A 17,636-nucleotide genomic window follows, 5' to 3' on the forward strand; every position below is an offset into this window, starting at 1 on the left:
GGGAAGGTATGTTATACGCTGGTGTACAAGTAGAGAAAAGTTTTTTTTCAATTACCATTTAACTTGTATAATGATATATGGCATGTGTCCATATTTCGACAACCCCCTTAAAAGTTCTGGATATTGGTAAGTGAGTTTGTAAATGGGCTATGTAACCCAATTCCCCTTTTTTCATTGACCCCAATAAGCATTAGTTAATGGCAAACTATTTAGGAGGTGTAGTCAATTTGGATTTTATGGGATTTTAATAGACTTTTTTTAAGTGACAAATTTCAAAAGATTTTAAGGATTCTCATTTCTATATGAATTTCGACAGATTTATGTGGATTTCTATTATAGATTTCTATGGATTTCTTAGGATTTATTAGTTGAATCTTATAACATAAAATGAAATAATGCTAAAGAAACATAAACGTTTTGAATCAAAGGAGATCAATTAACAATAAATTTGGGGCGTGTTTGTTTGGGCTCATAAGCTTTCATTGGACTGGACTGGACTAATTGTTAGTCCAGTCCCATGTTTGTTAGGCAGCGGGATTAAGTTAAGTAGGATTCAATCGGACTGGCTCCGACTATCTCCTTCGCTAACAGTTCTTAGCGAGCACCCTCAAATATGACAGGATTGCTAAGACTGTCTTTGAAAGAGTTCGCTCGTCCTGCTTCTCGTCTTCGTCTTGCAGGTCCTGCTCCCTCATCCTAGTCTTGCTCTCTCATCCTCGTCCTGCTCGTCCTCATCCTGCTCCTCTCCGATTTGATTTTGCAGATCTGAAATATTATTGGTTTTTTTTTTTATCTATTTTGTTGTTTTGGGTTCCAAGTCTCTGAATTTGAATTTTTATCACAAAAATTGGGTGCGATTGTGTTTTGTGATTGGGTGTGTTTTTTAATTGATTGCTACCCATTTTTTTTCAATTTTTCTGCTATTTTTCTTGACAATTTGATTATCCTTAGAGATGGGAAATCCGTCCATCTCTCACTAGACGAACGAACAGGTTTGTAATCGTTTCCCTTTTAGGTTTATGTCTTGAGAATCATGTGAAAGGGTTGTCTTTGATCTTAAAGTTGTTGTCTTTGTTTGGTTTTTGGCGGCTATGTATATTTGCAAGGTCTGGATTTGTTTCTAAGGACCTCTATCAGCATGGGATTTTCAGTGCTTCCATTAAGCTGCCTGCTGATTACACTTCTGGAGTTGTTGCGTTTTATGCTAGTTCATTCTATTTTTCTACCTGATTAAGGTTTTTAATTTGTTTCCCTCTTTGTTTGTTGTATGATTATATCTAAGGTTGTATGATTTTATTGTCAACAAAATAATATGACCTAGATTTTTACTTCTCAATTTTACAGTTTAGTAAAGTTCAATCTTTATGGTGAGCTGATTAATCTAATTTTTTTTGTTTTAAACTTGGTGGCGTGGAACACATAAATGTTATGGATTTATCAAATATCCCAAGTTAAAACTTGTGTTCTCAAACTTGGTGTTGTGAATAGTACTATTTTTATTATCTTGCTTCTTAATCCGGCACTGCACCAAACGCTTCACTAAGTCAGTCCATCTTAGTCCTTGAAGCTAGTCCAGTCTGAGATAGTTCGGTGTAACAAACGCATCCCAGTATTAGCAAGCACAATCATGAACTCAAATACATAGAATAATAAAGTAATCGTAGTAGCTAAGCAATCAGATGAAATTCCAAAATTCCAAGTTTCAAACATAGCTAGAAAACCTTATATTAATCAGAAATTCATCATTACAAGTAATATTTTCTTCTTTCTTTTTTGCGGAGCCACAAAACCTAACATTACAAGAACATCACCAGAAATTCATCATTACCACACTAGAATTATTTTTGACTCATTATCCTCCATTCACATTGTTATCATTATGGGCATCTCTCCACATGTCCAAAGCTATATTACATCTCCATTCATTAGCAATATTTTGTTGTTGTTCTTGTGTTTGAAAATCTTGGTCAAATCTCCTTTAGAAACTGACAATGGTGGAGATGAAGAAGATTCATCATCTAGTTCAATAGGAAGCTCATCCGATCTACACTCCTTGCGAAGCAAATTGTGCACTGTTGCACAAACTAATACTACCTCCGCTTGTGTTGCATATGGAAATGGAGGTGCAATCCTTAAAATTAGGAATCGCGATTTTTAAATATCAAATATCCTCTCGAGGACATTTCTTAAAGAAGTTTGACGAAGATTGAATAACTCTTTTTCATTTCTAGGCTCACGATCCGAACCACTATACTCTTGGAGATGATATCGGATTCCTTGATAAGGAGCTAAGAACTAACGTCTATTTGGAAATCCACAATCTACTATAAAAAAAAAAAAAAAGATTTACCTGATAATATATATTTTAGTATGCAACTCAATGGATTAATGAGAAATTAAATAATAATAAAAATGATAAATAATAATTTGATACCTTGTGGCACTTTAAGTCCATTCCTTCGTGTCAAAGCATCATTTAGTATTCTTGAATCATGAGATGATCCTTCCCACCCACCAAGTACATACATGAATTCCAAATCAAGATTACAAGCAGCTAATACATTTTGTGATATGCACAATAGCTTATCTCAGGGGCTCCAACTTCTTAGATGCTTCAGCCAAAGAAGCCAATTCTAACTACGACAAAGCACTCATAGTTTTCTGCAGATGGAAGCATACAAATAACAAAATCAGCACAACCCCACGATAATCTGAAATCACTACCCCAATGAGATGAACAAATTCAAACACAAAAATCCACATCCCAACGAGCAATTGTAACAACACTTTGCTCTCTTCTACAATCCAAGCTCTATAATTGCTCTTGGCCTTCACTTTTCCAATTTCTTGTTGTTTGTCTCCCATTTCTAATTACTAGCATGTTGGAAGCAGTAGCAATAACAAAAACCATTCAGGACTTAACAAAAGCCATTCAAATCATTATAATATGCAATGTGTTAATAAAGCAACAAAATACCTCAATTAACCAAACAATGACATTGGAAAACTAAACACAAATTAAGAATTAAACCCAAATATATTTCCAATAAAAAAGAACAATTCTTGAATTCTCACATACCACAGGGTATATATTAGTAAACAATAAAAACTCATTAAATTTATTCAATCCCCTTTCAATTATTTGAAGTAAAATATCCAAACTTCATGTTGACTGGTTAAAAAAGCATGTATAAAGAGAAAACCTAATATACATGCAATGTATAAGTACCAATAGAGCAGTAATCTGTGAAACAATAAAACATAAAAGAATTATACAAATTGAGAAGAAACCTTGTGGCGATAGAGGAAGATGAGATACGAAGACTGTTCCGCTTATGTGATGAACGTGAAAAGAAATCACATGGTGTAGGATTGGATTCTTGATGGCACTTTGTATTTATCCACCCACTCTCATATCCCTCAAAATCCTTCAACCATTAAAATCCTAATAAATCTTTGACATTCTCACTATACCTAGATTTGAATGCATTCTTTAAACTCTTAATTAACTACTCTGATTTGGGTATATTCTTTAAAATCCTCTTAAATTCTAATTTAACTACACCATGTTTTCATAATATTTTAAAATCCTCTTTTTAAACTCTAATCGACTATACCTGACTATTAAAATCCTATCAAATCTTAATTTGACTACGTCTCTTAAATAAAACCTTGCTCTAATAGTGGTATTTCCCATTGCTTCATTTTCAACAGTACTACCATCACACTCTCCAAATCACACATGGGATATACAGACCTCCATCTATTTACTCCCCCCAATTCCTTTCCTTCCGTCCGTGTCTCTCTCCACATTACTGCTGAGTTTCCCAGAAGACATTGAGGATTCAATTGATTCATAGCCATCTGCTTCCTCCAGCGATCTTCTTCGCAGCACAGCATATGCCTCCGTCACACTCAGGTATTTCACTGATTTGGGTTTTTATGCAAATACAAATTCAAGTACATTGATCTGTTGATTTGCGTTTATTTCTCTTTTCTGACCTAAAAGAAAACCCTAATGTTAGATTGGCCTTGGCCATATCTGAGTCCAGATTGATTTCATTCACCCACATTTCTTAACAAATTCCCCAATAAGGCATATTTCCCTTCATATTTTCTTACATTTTATAGTTCTAATCAAGTCTTTTTTGACCTGTTTATTTCCCTAATACAATTGTTAATAGGTGAGTAAGTTCCATGCCTGCAAAACCCTAATTACTTTGATTCAGTTATCTTTCAGGAACCTAATTTCATTACCTCAAGGTTGACGCCTACAAAGTTGGAATTTTCCCTGAATCCAGGAAATTCCCTGAACTTGTTAAGTTCATTGACGAAGTGTTTTTGGATTGAATCCCAAAGTTCCCGTTTCAAGGCTTGGTCTTTTGTGCACATTTTGCGTGGTGGGTTTTGTAAATCATCGCATTTTATTAAAGGTATTTGATCTGGGTATTCTAAACTTATCAACTGTTTTTCCGAGTTTGCAAAACAGTTCTGTGGTTTTGGGAAGCCCTTTGATTTGTGAACTTTGAAGGAGCTGTATATTCTTGTGTTTGGTAGTGCGAAAGTGGTCTTGATTCTTCAGAAGCTTATTACTGTTGTGGAAATTGTGATTTGGCGATTGTGTAGGTTGAGTTCGAAACATTCTTGACAAATATAGTAAAAGGGTTGGCACAGATGGGTAAGCCATTGGTTTTTTAAATCTTGGAAAAACCATTGGCACAAATTGTTGCTTTCTCTGCGTATGTGATGCTACTGCTCATGTACTGTTTGATCACAAGAAATTAACTGTTTCGGAATCCACTGGTTTTACGGAATCTATTCATTTGGAAGTGTTTTTAAAATAATTGAAACTGTTTTTGGTGAAAATAATTTTGAAGCCAAAATGCCAGTAAATTTTGGATAAGCATTTTTTTGCTTCATACAAAAAGCATATAACTGATGCTTCGCGCATAAAGTATTTAAGATTTTAAGTGCTTTTGAAGTCCAAAAACATTTTATTAAATAGTACTTTTAGTCATTTTAAAAGCAACTTCAAACAAACTCTATATTTGTAAATTCCATTAGCTGCACATCAGTTTGAGATTGCACTTCTTTAAACTTCTACAAAAACCGAGGGAAAAACAACGAGTACTTTCACTACAACACATACAGGCCCAAAAATTTTCCTCGACATTTTAGATGAAGAAACAAGTGTTGCAAACGTTAAAACAATCAACGTTTCGGTTACTTGGTAGAGGATCTTTGGACACCTGAAATTTTAAACAAAAATTGTATTCCCTAAATGTAATTCGAAGGATAAATAATTCTCAATGAGAAAAAAAATTGAAACGCTATAATCATTGCCCGATGGAAGAGAATATCCAATGAAGGGGAATCTAGATACACACTGGTACTGATATAACTTTTTACACAGAGGGACTCTATTCTATACACTCGTTTAAATATACATATAGAAAAGAAAATCAAAAGAATTGTACCTATAAAAATTAAAAAGTTGATCATTGAATATCTTGCCAACTGGAATTAGGACATCAGTTCCCATCCCATAGCGCCGGAGAATCCAAGACAATGACACAAGTGAAACAGTCGATATAGAGAAGTTAGATCCGTGATGCTTCAACAAATTCGAATCACTTAGTTTTGTCGCCATCACATTTCACTTGACTATCTGCAAGTATAACCATATCCAGGGTTGTAGGTCAATATGACTCTGTAAAACAAAGGTGATAATGTACATAAAAATAGATGCAATCAAGGTGCGAATAGTATCATCCGCAAAAGTTTACTTGACCAAAAAGATCGACAAAATATTACTATGGCTGTCTTTCGTTAGACATGTAAACATCAAAATCTTAATCTTAGTCCCTGAAAAATTAAATATAAACATTACACCCACTAAAGGAAAAAGAAAGGTTTCTTCACACCCCGTCATCAACTACTTGACATATATAAAGCAGACAGGCCCAATTCGCCTCTGTGCAAGATATCCCGCAAGATCCAGAGGACCATAGTCCATATTTTTTGTGCAAATTTAAAATGTGTGTCTATTCAAAAGCTTAAATCCGAGTTCAAATATCATTTACGTCTACCTGAGCAGCATTCATGGATACATTGTCATTCCTTGAGTGTATCATTTGACAACGAGCAAATAAATGATGCCATAAAATTTCTTATTTTGCACAATGCCACCAGAAATTAGATCCTAATTGTTAGCAACATTGATTCAGACTTCGAGAAAGAAATAGTTTATTGTTTGTTTAAGATAAAGGGAGCATATGGGGCAAAAGGTGAAGACAATGTACTGGACAGGCCACAGTATGATTACACATTCCAACCTGCAGAACAAATTTCCTAATGATAGGAACAAGAAACAGGGAAAACAAGAGGACAGAAAGAAAAAAGAAAAAAGAAGCAATTTAAGCTGCATGCAGGAAAAAGATTACAAATTTCTTTGAATTTGTTTGAAAGTTTCTTTCAAAACAAAAGATAATTATGATGAGGAAGCACTTTGATGACGTTTCTTCCATGGCAGAAACGCCACATCATGCAAAATGAAAAAAAAAAAATATCAAGGTGACCACTGGTCAGAAGAACTTACCATTTCTTAATCTCTATGGAACTGCTTTCATTGTCTCCAATCCCATTAACACGTGGTGAGCCCAAGCTAGAGCCATTTTCATGGTCACCTGGATGAAGCATGTGGGAAAATCCCTGCCCAATTGACTTCCATAATCGTGTAGGCAGATTAGACTGCAAACTGCCAGTACTCCTACCAAGATATGGTTCAGTTGGCCTTGCCACCGCAGGGTCTAGTTCAGAGAATCTTACAGCACCTAAAAGTTGTTCTGGAAGCTCTGATTCAGTTTGGCTCTCGATGAGAAATGCAAGGTCAACGGTCAGAGTTGTGATATAACCAAATGCAAGATGAACTATTGCACTTGCAACCATGGAAGACCCAATATCCACGTCTACTTCTAAGAAACTATCTGATGCACAATAATTACAAGAAAGGGCACGCCCAATTATGCATATGGCCTGCTCCCCAACTGATTTCCTCACAATCCAAGGCCCTTGACAATGTTGGCAATCAATTTAAGCCTCGAATTCCTAAACCCATCATCACCTTTCAAGAACTGGTCCATCAAAGACCCCTCCAGAATAGGCTCTCTGGTAGTAAAATACGCCACAGCACTATAATTATCCTTACTCGGAACTTGAAGATTGAAAGCCCAAACGAAAGGCTTATCACCTGTTGGAAACTCTTCCTCAATAGCCTTCTTAACACGACTACTTGGATGCTTTAAGACCTCCCCAATCTTTGTCGAACTTCTAATCCAATCGAAACCAAGAGACTTTAGAAGATATTCACCAGCAGGAACTTTAACCCTGGTTGACAAGTAGTCTGACCTCTAAACAAGAACTTGTATCCAGGTGGAGAAGCCCAACCATTTCGGCAATTGTCCGGATCAAGAAGTGGAACAGCTCCTTCTAATCTCACTCTCTCTATCCATTCAAGCTCCTTCTTTCACCACTGCTGTCCATACGAGATTTTCCTTTGAAGTAAGTCTATCACATAATAAGAGAAAACAAGATAAATACGAAAAGAGTATAGCTGTTTTCCTGAATTACAGTTCAATTTGTGTTGTGGATACACAACCAATAAATATGGCCATATTATCCTGGCAATTGCAAATTCTACAAATACCTTATAGTTTATACTATAGACCATAACCAAGATAAGTGCCCCAAGAATCAGAGTGAAGGTATTTTGTACTCCTGTAACTATGCTGAAACAACAAGCTCTTTCTGATAATCACACAACTATTCTTCATACCCTTCGAAATTCATACAAAAGGATTTGAGAACGCGGATTGCCAGATGCTATTGCCACATATAACATTTTCACCGCCACAGATCAACCTATATTTCTCCAAAGAAGTTATTTTTCCCTGCACCCTCTTCCCTGGTGTGCTAATGCACCAACCCTCCTTACCTCCTCACCCTGTTCTTATTTACAACAGAAAGAAAAATCCAGAGCAATCGTCTAATATCTCGATAGTTTTTTTCCTTGTCTTTCCTCCCCAATTATTTAACTGTTAAACAAAGTAATTAAATAATCCCACGCAAATGAATCCAATTTCCAGCTGAACTTAAAAGATTTTGAGCCAAACAAAACCAAACCAAGGCAAAAATGTGAATCAATCAGCCAAAATTGCGAACACATTATATAACCAAATTGAAGCAAAAAGATAAGCAATTTACACCTTTCCCAATCCAATTAAACTTTTGTAATCAAATAATAAATAAGCATGACCAGATGCTCAGAGATAAGGAAGAAAAACTCTAACCTTGAGTTTCTGGGGAGAAATTTGGGCAATGCTGAGCTTGCAAACCCTAATTATACAGATTAGCAAATAGGAATCAGAAATTAGGGTTTTGCAGTCTGAATATTTTGGGGAGGGAGAGCCTGGTCCTTGAACTTGTGTTGCTTTTGGTAAATTATGCTTTTCTATTTTCCATATATATTTTGATTTCGGTAAATTATGCTTTCTATTTTCCATGGTTTGAAATAGTCAATTTTAACGAAAAACTTCCGGTACTGTTTATTATAACGAAAAATCACATTTTTACATTAAAAAGTTAATCCTAATATTATTCATTTTACTATTTATTTTGTACTTATCGTTAAACTAAAAAATTTTAAACTTTTTCATTAGTTTTCTTTTGAAAATTTTTATTTTGGAAGAAATCATTTGATTAAAATTAAGGAAAATGGCACAAATAATATCACCAGATTGTTTTTTTTTTTTTTTTTTTTTCTTCTTATGAGGAAATGCCACTAAAAAGAAGTATGTACCAAAACGCATTTGCGTTATGTGTTGCGTGCGTGTATTAACTCTTTTTCATGTGTATATTCATAATTTTAAGATGCTTAGACAAATGGGATAAATAATTTCGTTAACTATATAAGTTGTCTTCGAGGGAACCGAAGGTAAATGTCCATGAGCTTTAGTCAAAATAATTTTTACCCAAGTCTTGTAAAGATCTTGAAGTGGTGACAATACTCTTAAAAGCAACTCAAAACACTACATATAATACATTTTGACTGACTATTTAACGATTGACGTAAGTGGTATGTTCATACTAAAGTATGAGTATGATGAGTTGATATCATATAACCGATCCAGTTTAATAATTGAATGACACTTAGAACCAAAGCAATTCAATCCAATTTGACCTTTTTTATTTGGTCCTGTCCAACTCATTGGTTTAAATGATTAAACAGAGTAACTTACATTACATGAGTATACTATCAGCGTAACGTTTTGTGCCAATAATACAAATGTCATATGGACAAATTTAAACATCTCTTTATCTCGTACCTATAATACAAATATCATACAGACCAAAACCTAATCATTACAGTATTCCCATGTTATAAAAGTAATATAATTCAAACAACCATAGTCTTTTCTTCCTTTTTCATTTTTGTTTTATGTCAATGTTTCTAACACAACCAAGTCATACAACTCAAAAGTACAAGTCAAAACCATATACTAGGAACCAAACTGGAGACAGACCAAACACAGAGTAGTGAGAATGAGGGCAAGCTAAAGAAGAAGCAAATGTGTGAAAGGAGAAGCAAGCTTTTAGTTTTTGGCAGATTGTATGCGGAAACTGGCAGAGTGTATCCATGGTATGATTGTGAAATGTGGTCTGACTGAAAATGTCACAATTGCAACCGGACTGCTGGATTTGTATGCAAAGTTGGGGAGACTAACTTACTCAGCTTAAGATTTTCGAGGAGGTAAATAATCCGGACAAAGTAGCTTGGAATGCGATGCTTGCAGCCTATGCTATGCATGGGTATGGGAGTGAAGCAATGAAGCTCTTTGAAAGCATGCTTAAAGAAGGTGGGGAGCCTGATCATGTCACCTTCACACATTTGCCAAGTGCTTGTAGTCACTCGGGGCTTGTCGAGGAGGGGAAGAATGACTTCAACATTATGCCTCAAGTTTATGGAATTGAGCCTAGGTTGGATCACTATTCATGCATGGTTGGTCTTCTGGGACGCTCTGGGCTTCTAAATGATGCTGACGAGCTGATTAGACGTATGCCAATGGAGCCAAATTCTGGGTATGGGGGCCTTTCTTTTCGGTGCTTGTAGGGTTTACGGTAATGCTAAACATGGGAAGGAAGTTGAGGAGAGATTATTTTCTTTGGACCTGTTGACTTGTATTAGGATTCCTGTAATTATGGGATTCCTACTATATTAAGTTTCCTAGTTTAGGATGTAATTATTCTTCCCTTATTCTTTCCCATATTTGTATAGGGTTGTATATATACCTGTTTTAAGATGAAATACAATTATTATTGAAAAGCATTATTTCTTCTTGGTATCAAGAGCCAGATTAGAAAGAAACACCGAACCCTATTTTTTTTTTTCCTGCCGTATACCTGATCCATTGCAGCGAGCAACCCTAGGGTTGTTGCTGCCCATTCCCTGACCCATTGCAGCGAGCCCCAGATTGGTGGTTACTGCCCTGTTGCTTCGTCCCACGTGTTCTAGATCTCTTCCCTGCTGCTGTTTGTTTTTCTGCCGAGTCTTGTGTCAGTCAACACCGGAGCGGACAGATGGCTGAAGAAAAGGGGGCTGGGTCTCAGATTGTTTCAGTGGCTGCTCCAATTATGGTGCAGTCAGAGAATTCAAGCTTTAATATTGGTATGGTTTTGGATGAAAGGAACTATGATTTATGGGCTCCTCTCATTCAAATTCATATTGCTGGAAGGAAGAAGATGGGATATCTTCGTGGGTCTATCAAGGCACCTAGCGAAGACGATCCTAAATATGATGATTGGTTTTCTGAAGATCAAAAAATTAAAAGTTGGCTTTTGTCTTCAATGAAGCCTGAAATTATGAAACGGTACATTCGGTTGTCTACATCGAAGGAGATTTGGGACTCCTTGAAGGCAGCCTACTTTGATGAGAATGACGAGGCTAGAATTTATTTGTTGAATCAGAAGGCATCCCGTCTTCGTCAGCATGGCCGGTCCTTAGCTACCTATTTTGGGGTGCTCACTGAGATATTCCAAGAATTGGATCACTTTAATAAAGTATCCATGGAGTGTGAGAATGACATCAAAGTGTTTCAGAAATCCACTGAGAGACAACGGGTCTATGTGTTTCTTGGTGGTCTCGATGATGTTTTTGATCAGGTGCGTGGAGAAGTGCTGCGGAAGGATCCCCCACTTGGCCTGCAGGCCTCTTATGCATATGTTCGTCGAGAAGCCGATCGAAAGGAAGCAATGAAGCCAGAGGTTGAAAAGGGGGAGCCCGCTGCCATGGCAGCAAGGGCCCGTGGCTCATCTCTTGGGTCGACCCGCGAAGGGGTACAACACTGGCCTGGATCATCTCGGCCTAGCCAGACAAGCCGGGATCGTCCACAAGGTAAGTGCCCACACTGTGGCCTGACGGGACACTCCAAGAGTCGTTGTTTTGAGCTGATTGGATATCCCGAGAATTGGGATAAGACCCGTGATCCTCGGTGCAACCAATCTCGCGCCTCCATTACCGAGACTAAGAATGATTCGGATCAGATAGCGGACAAGGCCTCTGCCATGATAGCTGCGGCAGGAAGTGATGGTAAGGCCCTAAGTACTTCTACTTCTGTTATGAATAATACATGGATAATTGATTCCGGAGCTACTGAACATATGACTTGTGATTCTAGACAGGTTCCATCACTAAACACATCCCCACACACCGAGGTCAATGTTGCTAATGGTAATGCCGTCCCTGTTATTGGGGAGGGCACTGTTTCCCTTTCCGATACCATGAAACTGGATACTGTTCTTGTGGTTCCCTCTCTAAATTATAATTTGTTGTCCGTTGCTCAAATAACCCTTGCCTTACATTGTTTGGTTATTTTTTGGCCCTATTTTTGTGTTTTTAAGGACATCCGGACGCGGAAGACGATTGGTTATGGTATTAGAAGAGGGACACTTTACTACTTGGAGTTGACCACCAGTAGTTCTAGCTTGCTGACTCAAGCTCTTTCCGTTGCTGATCCTCGAGGAGTTACTAATAAAGTGTCAGACATCTGGATGTGGCACCGGTGCCTTGGGCATGCTTCCTTTGGTTATCTACAGAAGTTATTTCCTAGTTTATTTGTCAAGAATGATGTTTCTCAGTTTAAGTGTGATGTTTGTGAACTGGCTAAGAGCCATCGAACCTCTTTTCCCCCCAGTTTAAATAAAAGTACCGTTCCTTTTATGATTGTGCATTCTGATGTATGGGGACCGTCAAAAGTAGCTACTCTTGGTGGTGCTCACTGGTTTGTTACTTTTATTGATGATTGTACCCGAATGACTTGGGTTATTCTGTTAAAGTCGAAGAGTGAAGTTAGTTTGGCCTTTCAACGGTTCCACAAAATGGTTGTTGTACAATACAACAGGCATATCCAGGTTCTTCGCAGTGACAATGGGGGAGAATATGTTAATATGGAACTTCATTCATTCTTAGAGTTGCATGGCATTGTTCATCAGACTACGTGCCCGTATACTCCTCAACAAAATGGAGTTGCAGAGAGGAAAATCGACACTTGTTAGAAATGGTTCGTGCCTCCCTCATTTCGGCCCATCTGCCCCTCCAGTATTGGGGTGAGGCACTTACGTCCGCCGCTTACCTTATTAATCGTCTTCCATCTCGGACTCTCACCTTCCATACGCCATTTCAGGCCCTCACATCTCAGACTAGCAGCCCTCCGACTCCCAATCTTTCCCCACGGGTCATTGGGTGTGTTGCGTTTGTTCACCTCCATCCACCTCACCGGAAGACTAAACTGGAACCTAGAGCTCTTCGTTGTGTTTTTTTGGGGTATGCTACTACCCAGAAAGGGTATCGTTGTTATCATCCTTCGAGTAAAAAAATGTTCATTACTCAGGATGTGAGTTTTCACGAGAATGAGATGTTTTTTCGTTCCTCCACGTCCTCACTTCAGGGGGAGTACCGAGAGAGTGAAGTTCTGACTCGAGAGGGTGATGTTCTGACCTTTGATTATTTTCCTGTGACGAGAAATGAGCTGCGCGAAGAGCAGCCCTCGCAGTCTGCACAGTTGGAGCCCACGGCAATTGAAGGGCAGCAGCCCATGGTTGGTGATCAGCCCATGTTTGGTGAGCAGCCCACTGAACAACGGGAATTAATTCAGAAGGTGGACCAACTCACGGGTTCCACAGGTTCTGGGTTTGAGATTGAGCCCACGGGTCCCACAAGTTTTGGTCTTGAAAGTGAGCAGCAGCCCGTGTTTGGCAATGGGACCGAGCAGTGTTTTTCACAAGATTCTTCTTCAGGTGTCATATCAGGTCAAGGCACAAACTCGTCTTCTATTAATTCTCATAACCAATCGTCTCCTACACCGGATGCACCTCAACTTCGTCGCCTTCCAGAGCGTGTTAACTGAGGTATCCCCAAACCCACTTATGAGGCAGATCCTAAGTGTAAACACAAGTATTCCTTGAGTGACCTAAATTCAGATTCAAAGGTCAGATACCCATTAAACAACTATGTGTCTACCTGTCACCTGTCAGAATCAAATAAGTCATTTGTATATCAATTATCTACTGTATCTATTCCTAACAGTGTGCAGGAGGCTTTAGCAGATTCTCGCTGGAAAGATGCAATGAACGAGGAATTGAGGTCATTGAAGAAGAATGCTACCTGGGAAATAACTGACTTGCCAGCTGGAAAGAAATTTGTAGGATGTAAATGGGTTTATACAGTGAAATACAAAGCAGATGGAACGGTAGATCGCTTTAAAGCACGATTGGTGGCAAAGGGGTATACACAGAAATATGGCATCGACTACATTGATACGTTCGCACCAGTGGCAAAGATCAATACAGTTCGTGTTCTACTGTCCGTAGCAGCAAATCTGGGTTGGCCTCTGCAACAGTTCGATGTAAAAAATGCATTCCTCCATGGAGATCTAACTGAGGAGATTTACATGGACCTTCCACCAGGGTGCAATGATTCGGACATGTGGAAACGGAAGGTATGTAAGCTCAAGAAATCTTTGTATGGGTTAAAGCAATCTCCAAGAGCTTGGTTTGGTAGGTTTACCAAGTCTATGAGGGCATTTGGGTATAGGCAAAGTAATTGGGATCACACGTTATTCCTGAAACGCCAGAACGAAAAGGTTACAGTTCTCATCGTATATGTGGATGATATGGTGGTTACTGGTAACGATCTGGTTGAGCAAGCAGCCTTGAAGAATTATTTGTCCACATAATTTGAGATGAAAGATCTTGGTTCTTTGAAATGTTTCCTTGGGATTGAAGTATCGAGATGCAAGTCCGGGATATTTCTATCACAAAGGAAGTATGTTCTTGACTTGTTGGAAGAAACCGGTATGACGGCGTGCAAGCCGGTGTCTACTCCTTTGGCCGAAGGAATGAAGTTGGGTATCGATCAGAACCAAGTATCGGTTGATAAAGGGAGGTATCAAAGGTTGGTAGGAAGATTAATGTACTTGGCCCACACTAGGCCGGATCTTGCTCATGCCTTAAGTGTTATTAGTCAATATATGCACAATCCAGGAGAACAACACATGAGTGCAGTTATGAGAATATTGAGTTACTTGAAAGGGAGCCCTGGTAAAGGAATTTTATTTCGAAAAAATGGGCATTTCAACATTGAGTGTTATACTGATGCTAATTGGGCAAGATCAACGGATGATAGGCGCTCAACGTCCGGGTATTTCACCTTCGTTGGGGGCAATCTAGTAACGTGGCGGAGCAAGAAGCAGAATGTTGTCTCAAGGTCAAGTGCAGAATTCGAATTTAGAGGCATGGCACTCGGTATTTGTGAACTATTGTGGCTTCGGTTTCTGTTACAAGATTTGGGGGTCAAACATGATCAGCCGATGAAGTTGTTTTGTGACAATAAAGCTGCTCGTGATATTGCTCATAATCCCGTGCAACATGATAGGACTAAGCATGTAGAGGTTGACCGGTTCTTTATTAAAGAGAAGCTGGATAGTAAAGTAATTGAAGTTCCTCCCATAGGAACGGACGACCAAGTCGCAGATATTCTCACGAAGGCGGTTTCTAGTGACAAGTTCTCCAGATTTCTAGACAAGTTGGGCATGTGCAACATCTATGCACCAACTTGAGGGGAAGTGTTGACTTGTATTAGGATTCCTGTAATTATGGGATTCCTACTATATTAAGTGTCCTAGTTTAGGATGTAATTATTCTTCCCTTATTCTTTCCCATATTTGTATAGGGTTGTATATATACCTGTTTTAAGATGAAATACAATTATTATTGAAAAGCATTATTTCTTCTGGACCCATCGGATTCTAGAAACCATATCCATGCTATCCAATATGTACTCTGCAGCTGATTTGTAATATCCCGAAAATATTAAATGGCTTTTGGTCCATTAAATGATCTTTTACTTGAGACCAACCTTTGGAAGAAAAAAAAATATATATATAACAGAACTTCCATTTCTTCTAGTTTCCCAAATAATAAAATTATTTTTAAAGGATTGTGCCAATGTTTGTCGGATTAGGTAGATTTTGGCATCTTTGAGAAGATTTTGGCATCTTTGAGAAGCTGGATTTATGTCTGAAACAGAACGTGTTCTACATGATGTTGGAGAGGCGGTGAAAGAGGATATGATTAGCAAGCACGGTGAGAAATTAGCCATTGCATTTGGGCTTTTGGTGACGAACGCTGGCATGCCGATCATTATTACCAAGAACCTTAGAATCTGCGAAGACTGTCACAGCACTGCGAAACGCATATCGTTGATTGAGAAGCGGAGTATCATAATTCGAGATTCAAAAGTGGTTCCACCATTCTGCGACTGGGATATGTTCGTGTGGAGATAATTGGTGATCCTACGCGTCAGGTTATGATGGCTTTGCACATGAGGGTGGCTGTAATCTTTTCAGGTACGAGTCTTATACTTCAGGTATTTGATAGATAAGCATTGTATGCATAATACATGCTTATAATTGAAGAATATTACGAGACCAAGGTTGCATAGGAAGAAGATGAAAACCAGTATTTTCCAATTTAAAATGAAAAACTGAAAAGATGGTTGTGAATTCCAGTCTTTGACGATAAGAATTGAAAAGTAGGAGTTGCAGTTGTTGGTTAAGGGCACAGCAGGCATTGGGAAAAGAATTAAAAAATCAACATATAATAGTTTACATTTAAGCCATAAATGTTGTAATAACACATCAAGTTTTGGTTAGACATTGGAAAACAGAGGGGCATAAAGGCGTGTTGGCCGTCACGTAAGGGTGATGTAGTCATGTGCACAATGCGGAAGCATAAATAATAATATAAAAGTTAATAAATAAAAACCAAACTACTAGCAGTACTAGCTAAGAACAAGTGCAAGATTAAGTGTGATAAACACAATCAGAGCATAAGTAGCCTAAGTGTCATCCAGTAGGACGAATACTAATTATATAACACCCAAAGGTGATCCTACATTTGTGTTGTTCTGTCAGAACCACAGTCAAAGTCCTTGTGAGCCATCAAAGCGCTTCTACCTTAAACCTGGAGGGGCGCAAAACAGAAAGTGTGAGTGGGCAAAAACAAAGCTTTTCAAAATCATTTCACTCTCAAAAGTTCTAACCTCTCTTCGTAAAACCTGTATAATTTCCCAGAAAATAGAATATATACATATATCTAAACCATACTCCAAATAGCAAAATCCACAAATATGCCATGTCAAATATCTCTGCATAAGATATAAGTAAACTAGGTGATATCAATCAATGCAAATGATATGTCAGCCGGAGTCACCTAATGTGACATGTACGGCCGAATCTAGAGCTCAAATCCATATCTCAACAACTATACTTGCACACGAGTTGGAACCACCTAAAGTGATCTGTATGACAGGACTGGGTGTAAATAGATAAGCTCAAGTGCTATGATCATGTGAAGACTGTGCGAATAATCGCGGGCCACCTACAAGTCGAAACCACCTAATGTGGTTTGTACGATAGGATTGTGCACCTAACTTGGATCCAAGATGAGCGTATGGTGGGGAGGTGAACATCACGTGAAGGACTGTGCCCTAACTCTGGGCAGGAGCACTAACACCGGGATGCAGGTTTATGAGTTCTCAATGCATCTCACATACCCACTAATTCACAACCATAATCTATAAACTTACCTGACATTTACCTGTGCGTCTGCAGCACCAATCATAAATACATGCAACTACTAACGCATAATTAAATAGGCAGACACTTTGCATGGCATTTAAAACATATAAACATTCAATTCGATTTTCTAGGAAAAATCTCAAGTATATAGGTATATACGAAAAACACAAAAGCCCACTCACTGGTATGTGGAAGTGTCGTAGCCCCCAAGCCTCAAGTGACTGCGCTCATCCTCATGATAGGTTTCACCTATATGCGAAACAACTATAAAAACATTAATTTAATGCACATAACCAAAACTAGGTAACAACTTCTCATACCGCCACAACACTGTATTTATTCTACTAAAACCCTAAAAAGTTTGATAGAAACTCTCCTAAAACAAAACAAACTCTTACACAATTAATAACACTAACTAGGAAAGAATCATTCTTGGCTTGGGAA

General features: G+C 38.2%; 1 protein-coding gene, 2 long non-coding RNA genes and 1 pseudogene across 3 annotated transcripts; 3 read left to right on the top strand and 1 right to left on the bottom strand.

Annotated features, from left to right (window-relative positions):
* Window positions 1-493: 493 nt before the first annotated feature.
* LOC125473293 lies at window positions 494-1,369 on the top strand. Its single transcript, XR_007255201.1, has 2 exons — window positions 494-680; window positions 1,107-1,369. It is a non-coding gene; the product is annotated as an uncharacterized LOC125473293 (long non-coding RNA).
* Window positions 1,370-3,694: 2,325 nt separating this feature from the next.
* Window positions 3,695-4,584, top strand: LOC125473295. Its single transcript, XR_007255204.1, has 2 exons — window positions 3,695-3,919; window positions 4,230-4,584. It is a non-coding gene; the product is annotated as an uncharacterized LOC125473295 (long non-coding RNA).
* Window positions 4,585-5,310: 726 nt separating this feature from the next.
* On the bottom strand, window positions 5,311-7,525 carry LOC103956559 (protein ENHANCED DISEASE RESISTANCE 2-like; the record flags this gene model as incomplete). Its single annotated transcript, XM_009368571.3, is given in 4 exon segments — window positions 5,311-5,668; window positions 6,599-7,073; window positions 7,076-7,405; window positions 7,408-7,525. Coding segments are annotated over 4 exon segments (924 nt in total), but the record flags the coding sequence as incomplete, so codon positions are not given.
* A 2,064-nt stretch (window positions 7,526-9,589) lies between these two features.
* LOC125473285 lies at window positions 9,590-10,277 on the top strand (annotated as a pseudogene).
* The last annotated feature ends 7,359 nt before the right edge of the window (window positions 10,278-17,636 follow it).

This window comes from the organism of the source record quoted next, unplaced genomic scaffold, assembly GCF_019419815.1.
Source record: "Pyrus x bretschneideri cultivar Hongxiangsu unplaced genomic scaffold, Pyrus_bretschneideri_v1 Contig81, whole genome shotgun sequence".
In the NCBI taxonomy this organism is placed as follows: Eukaryota; Viridiplantae; Streptophyta; class Magnoliopsida; order Rosales; family Rosaceae; genus Pyrus; species Pyrus x bretschneideri.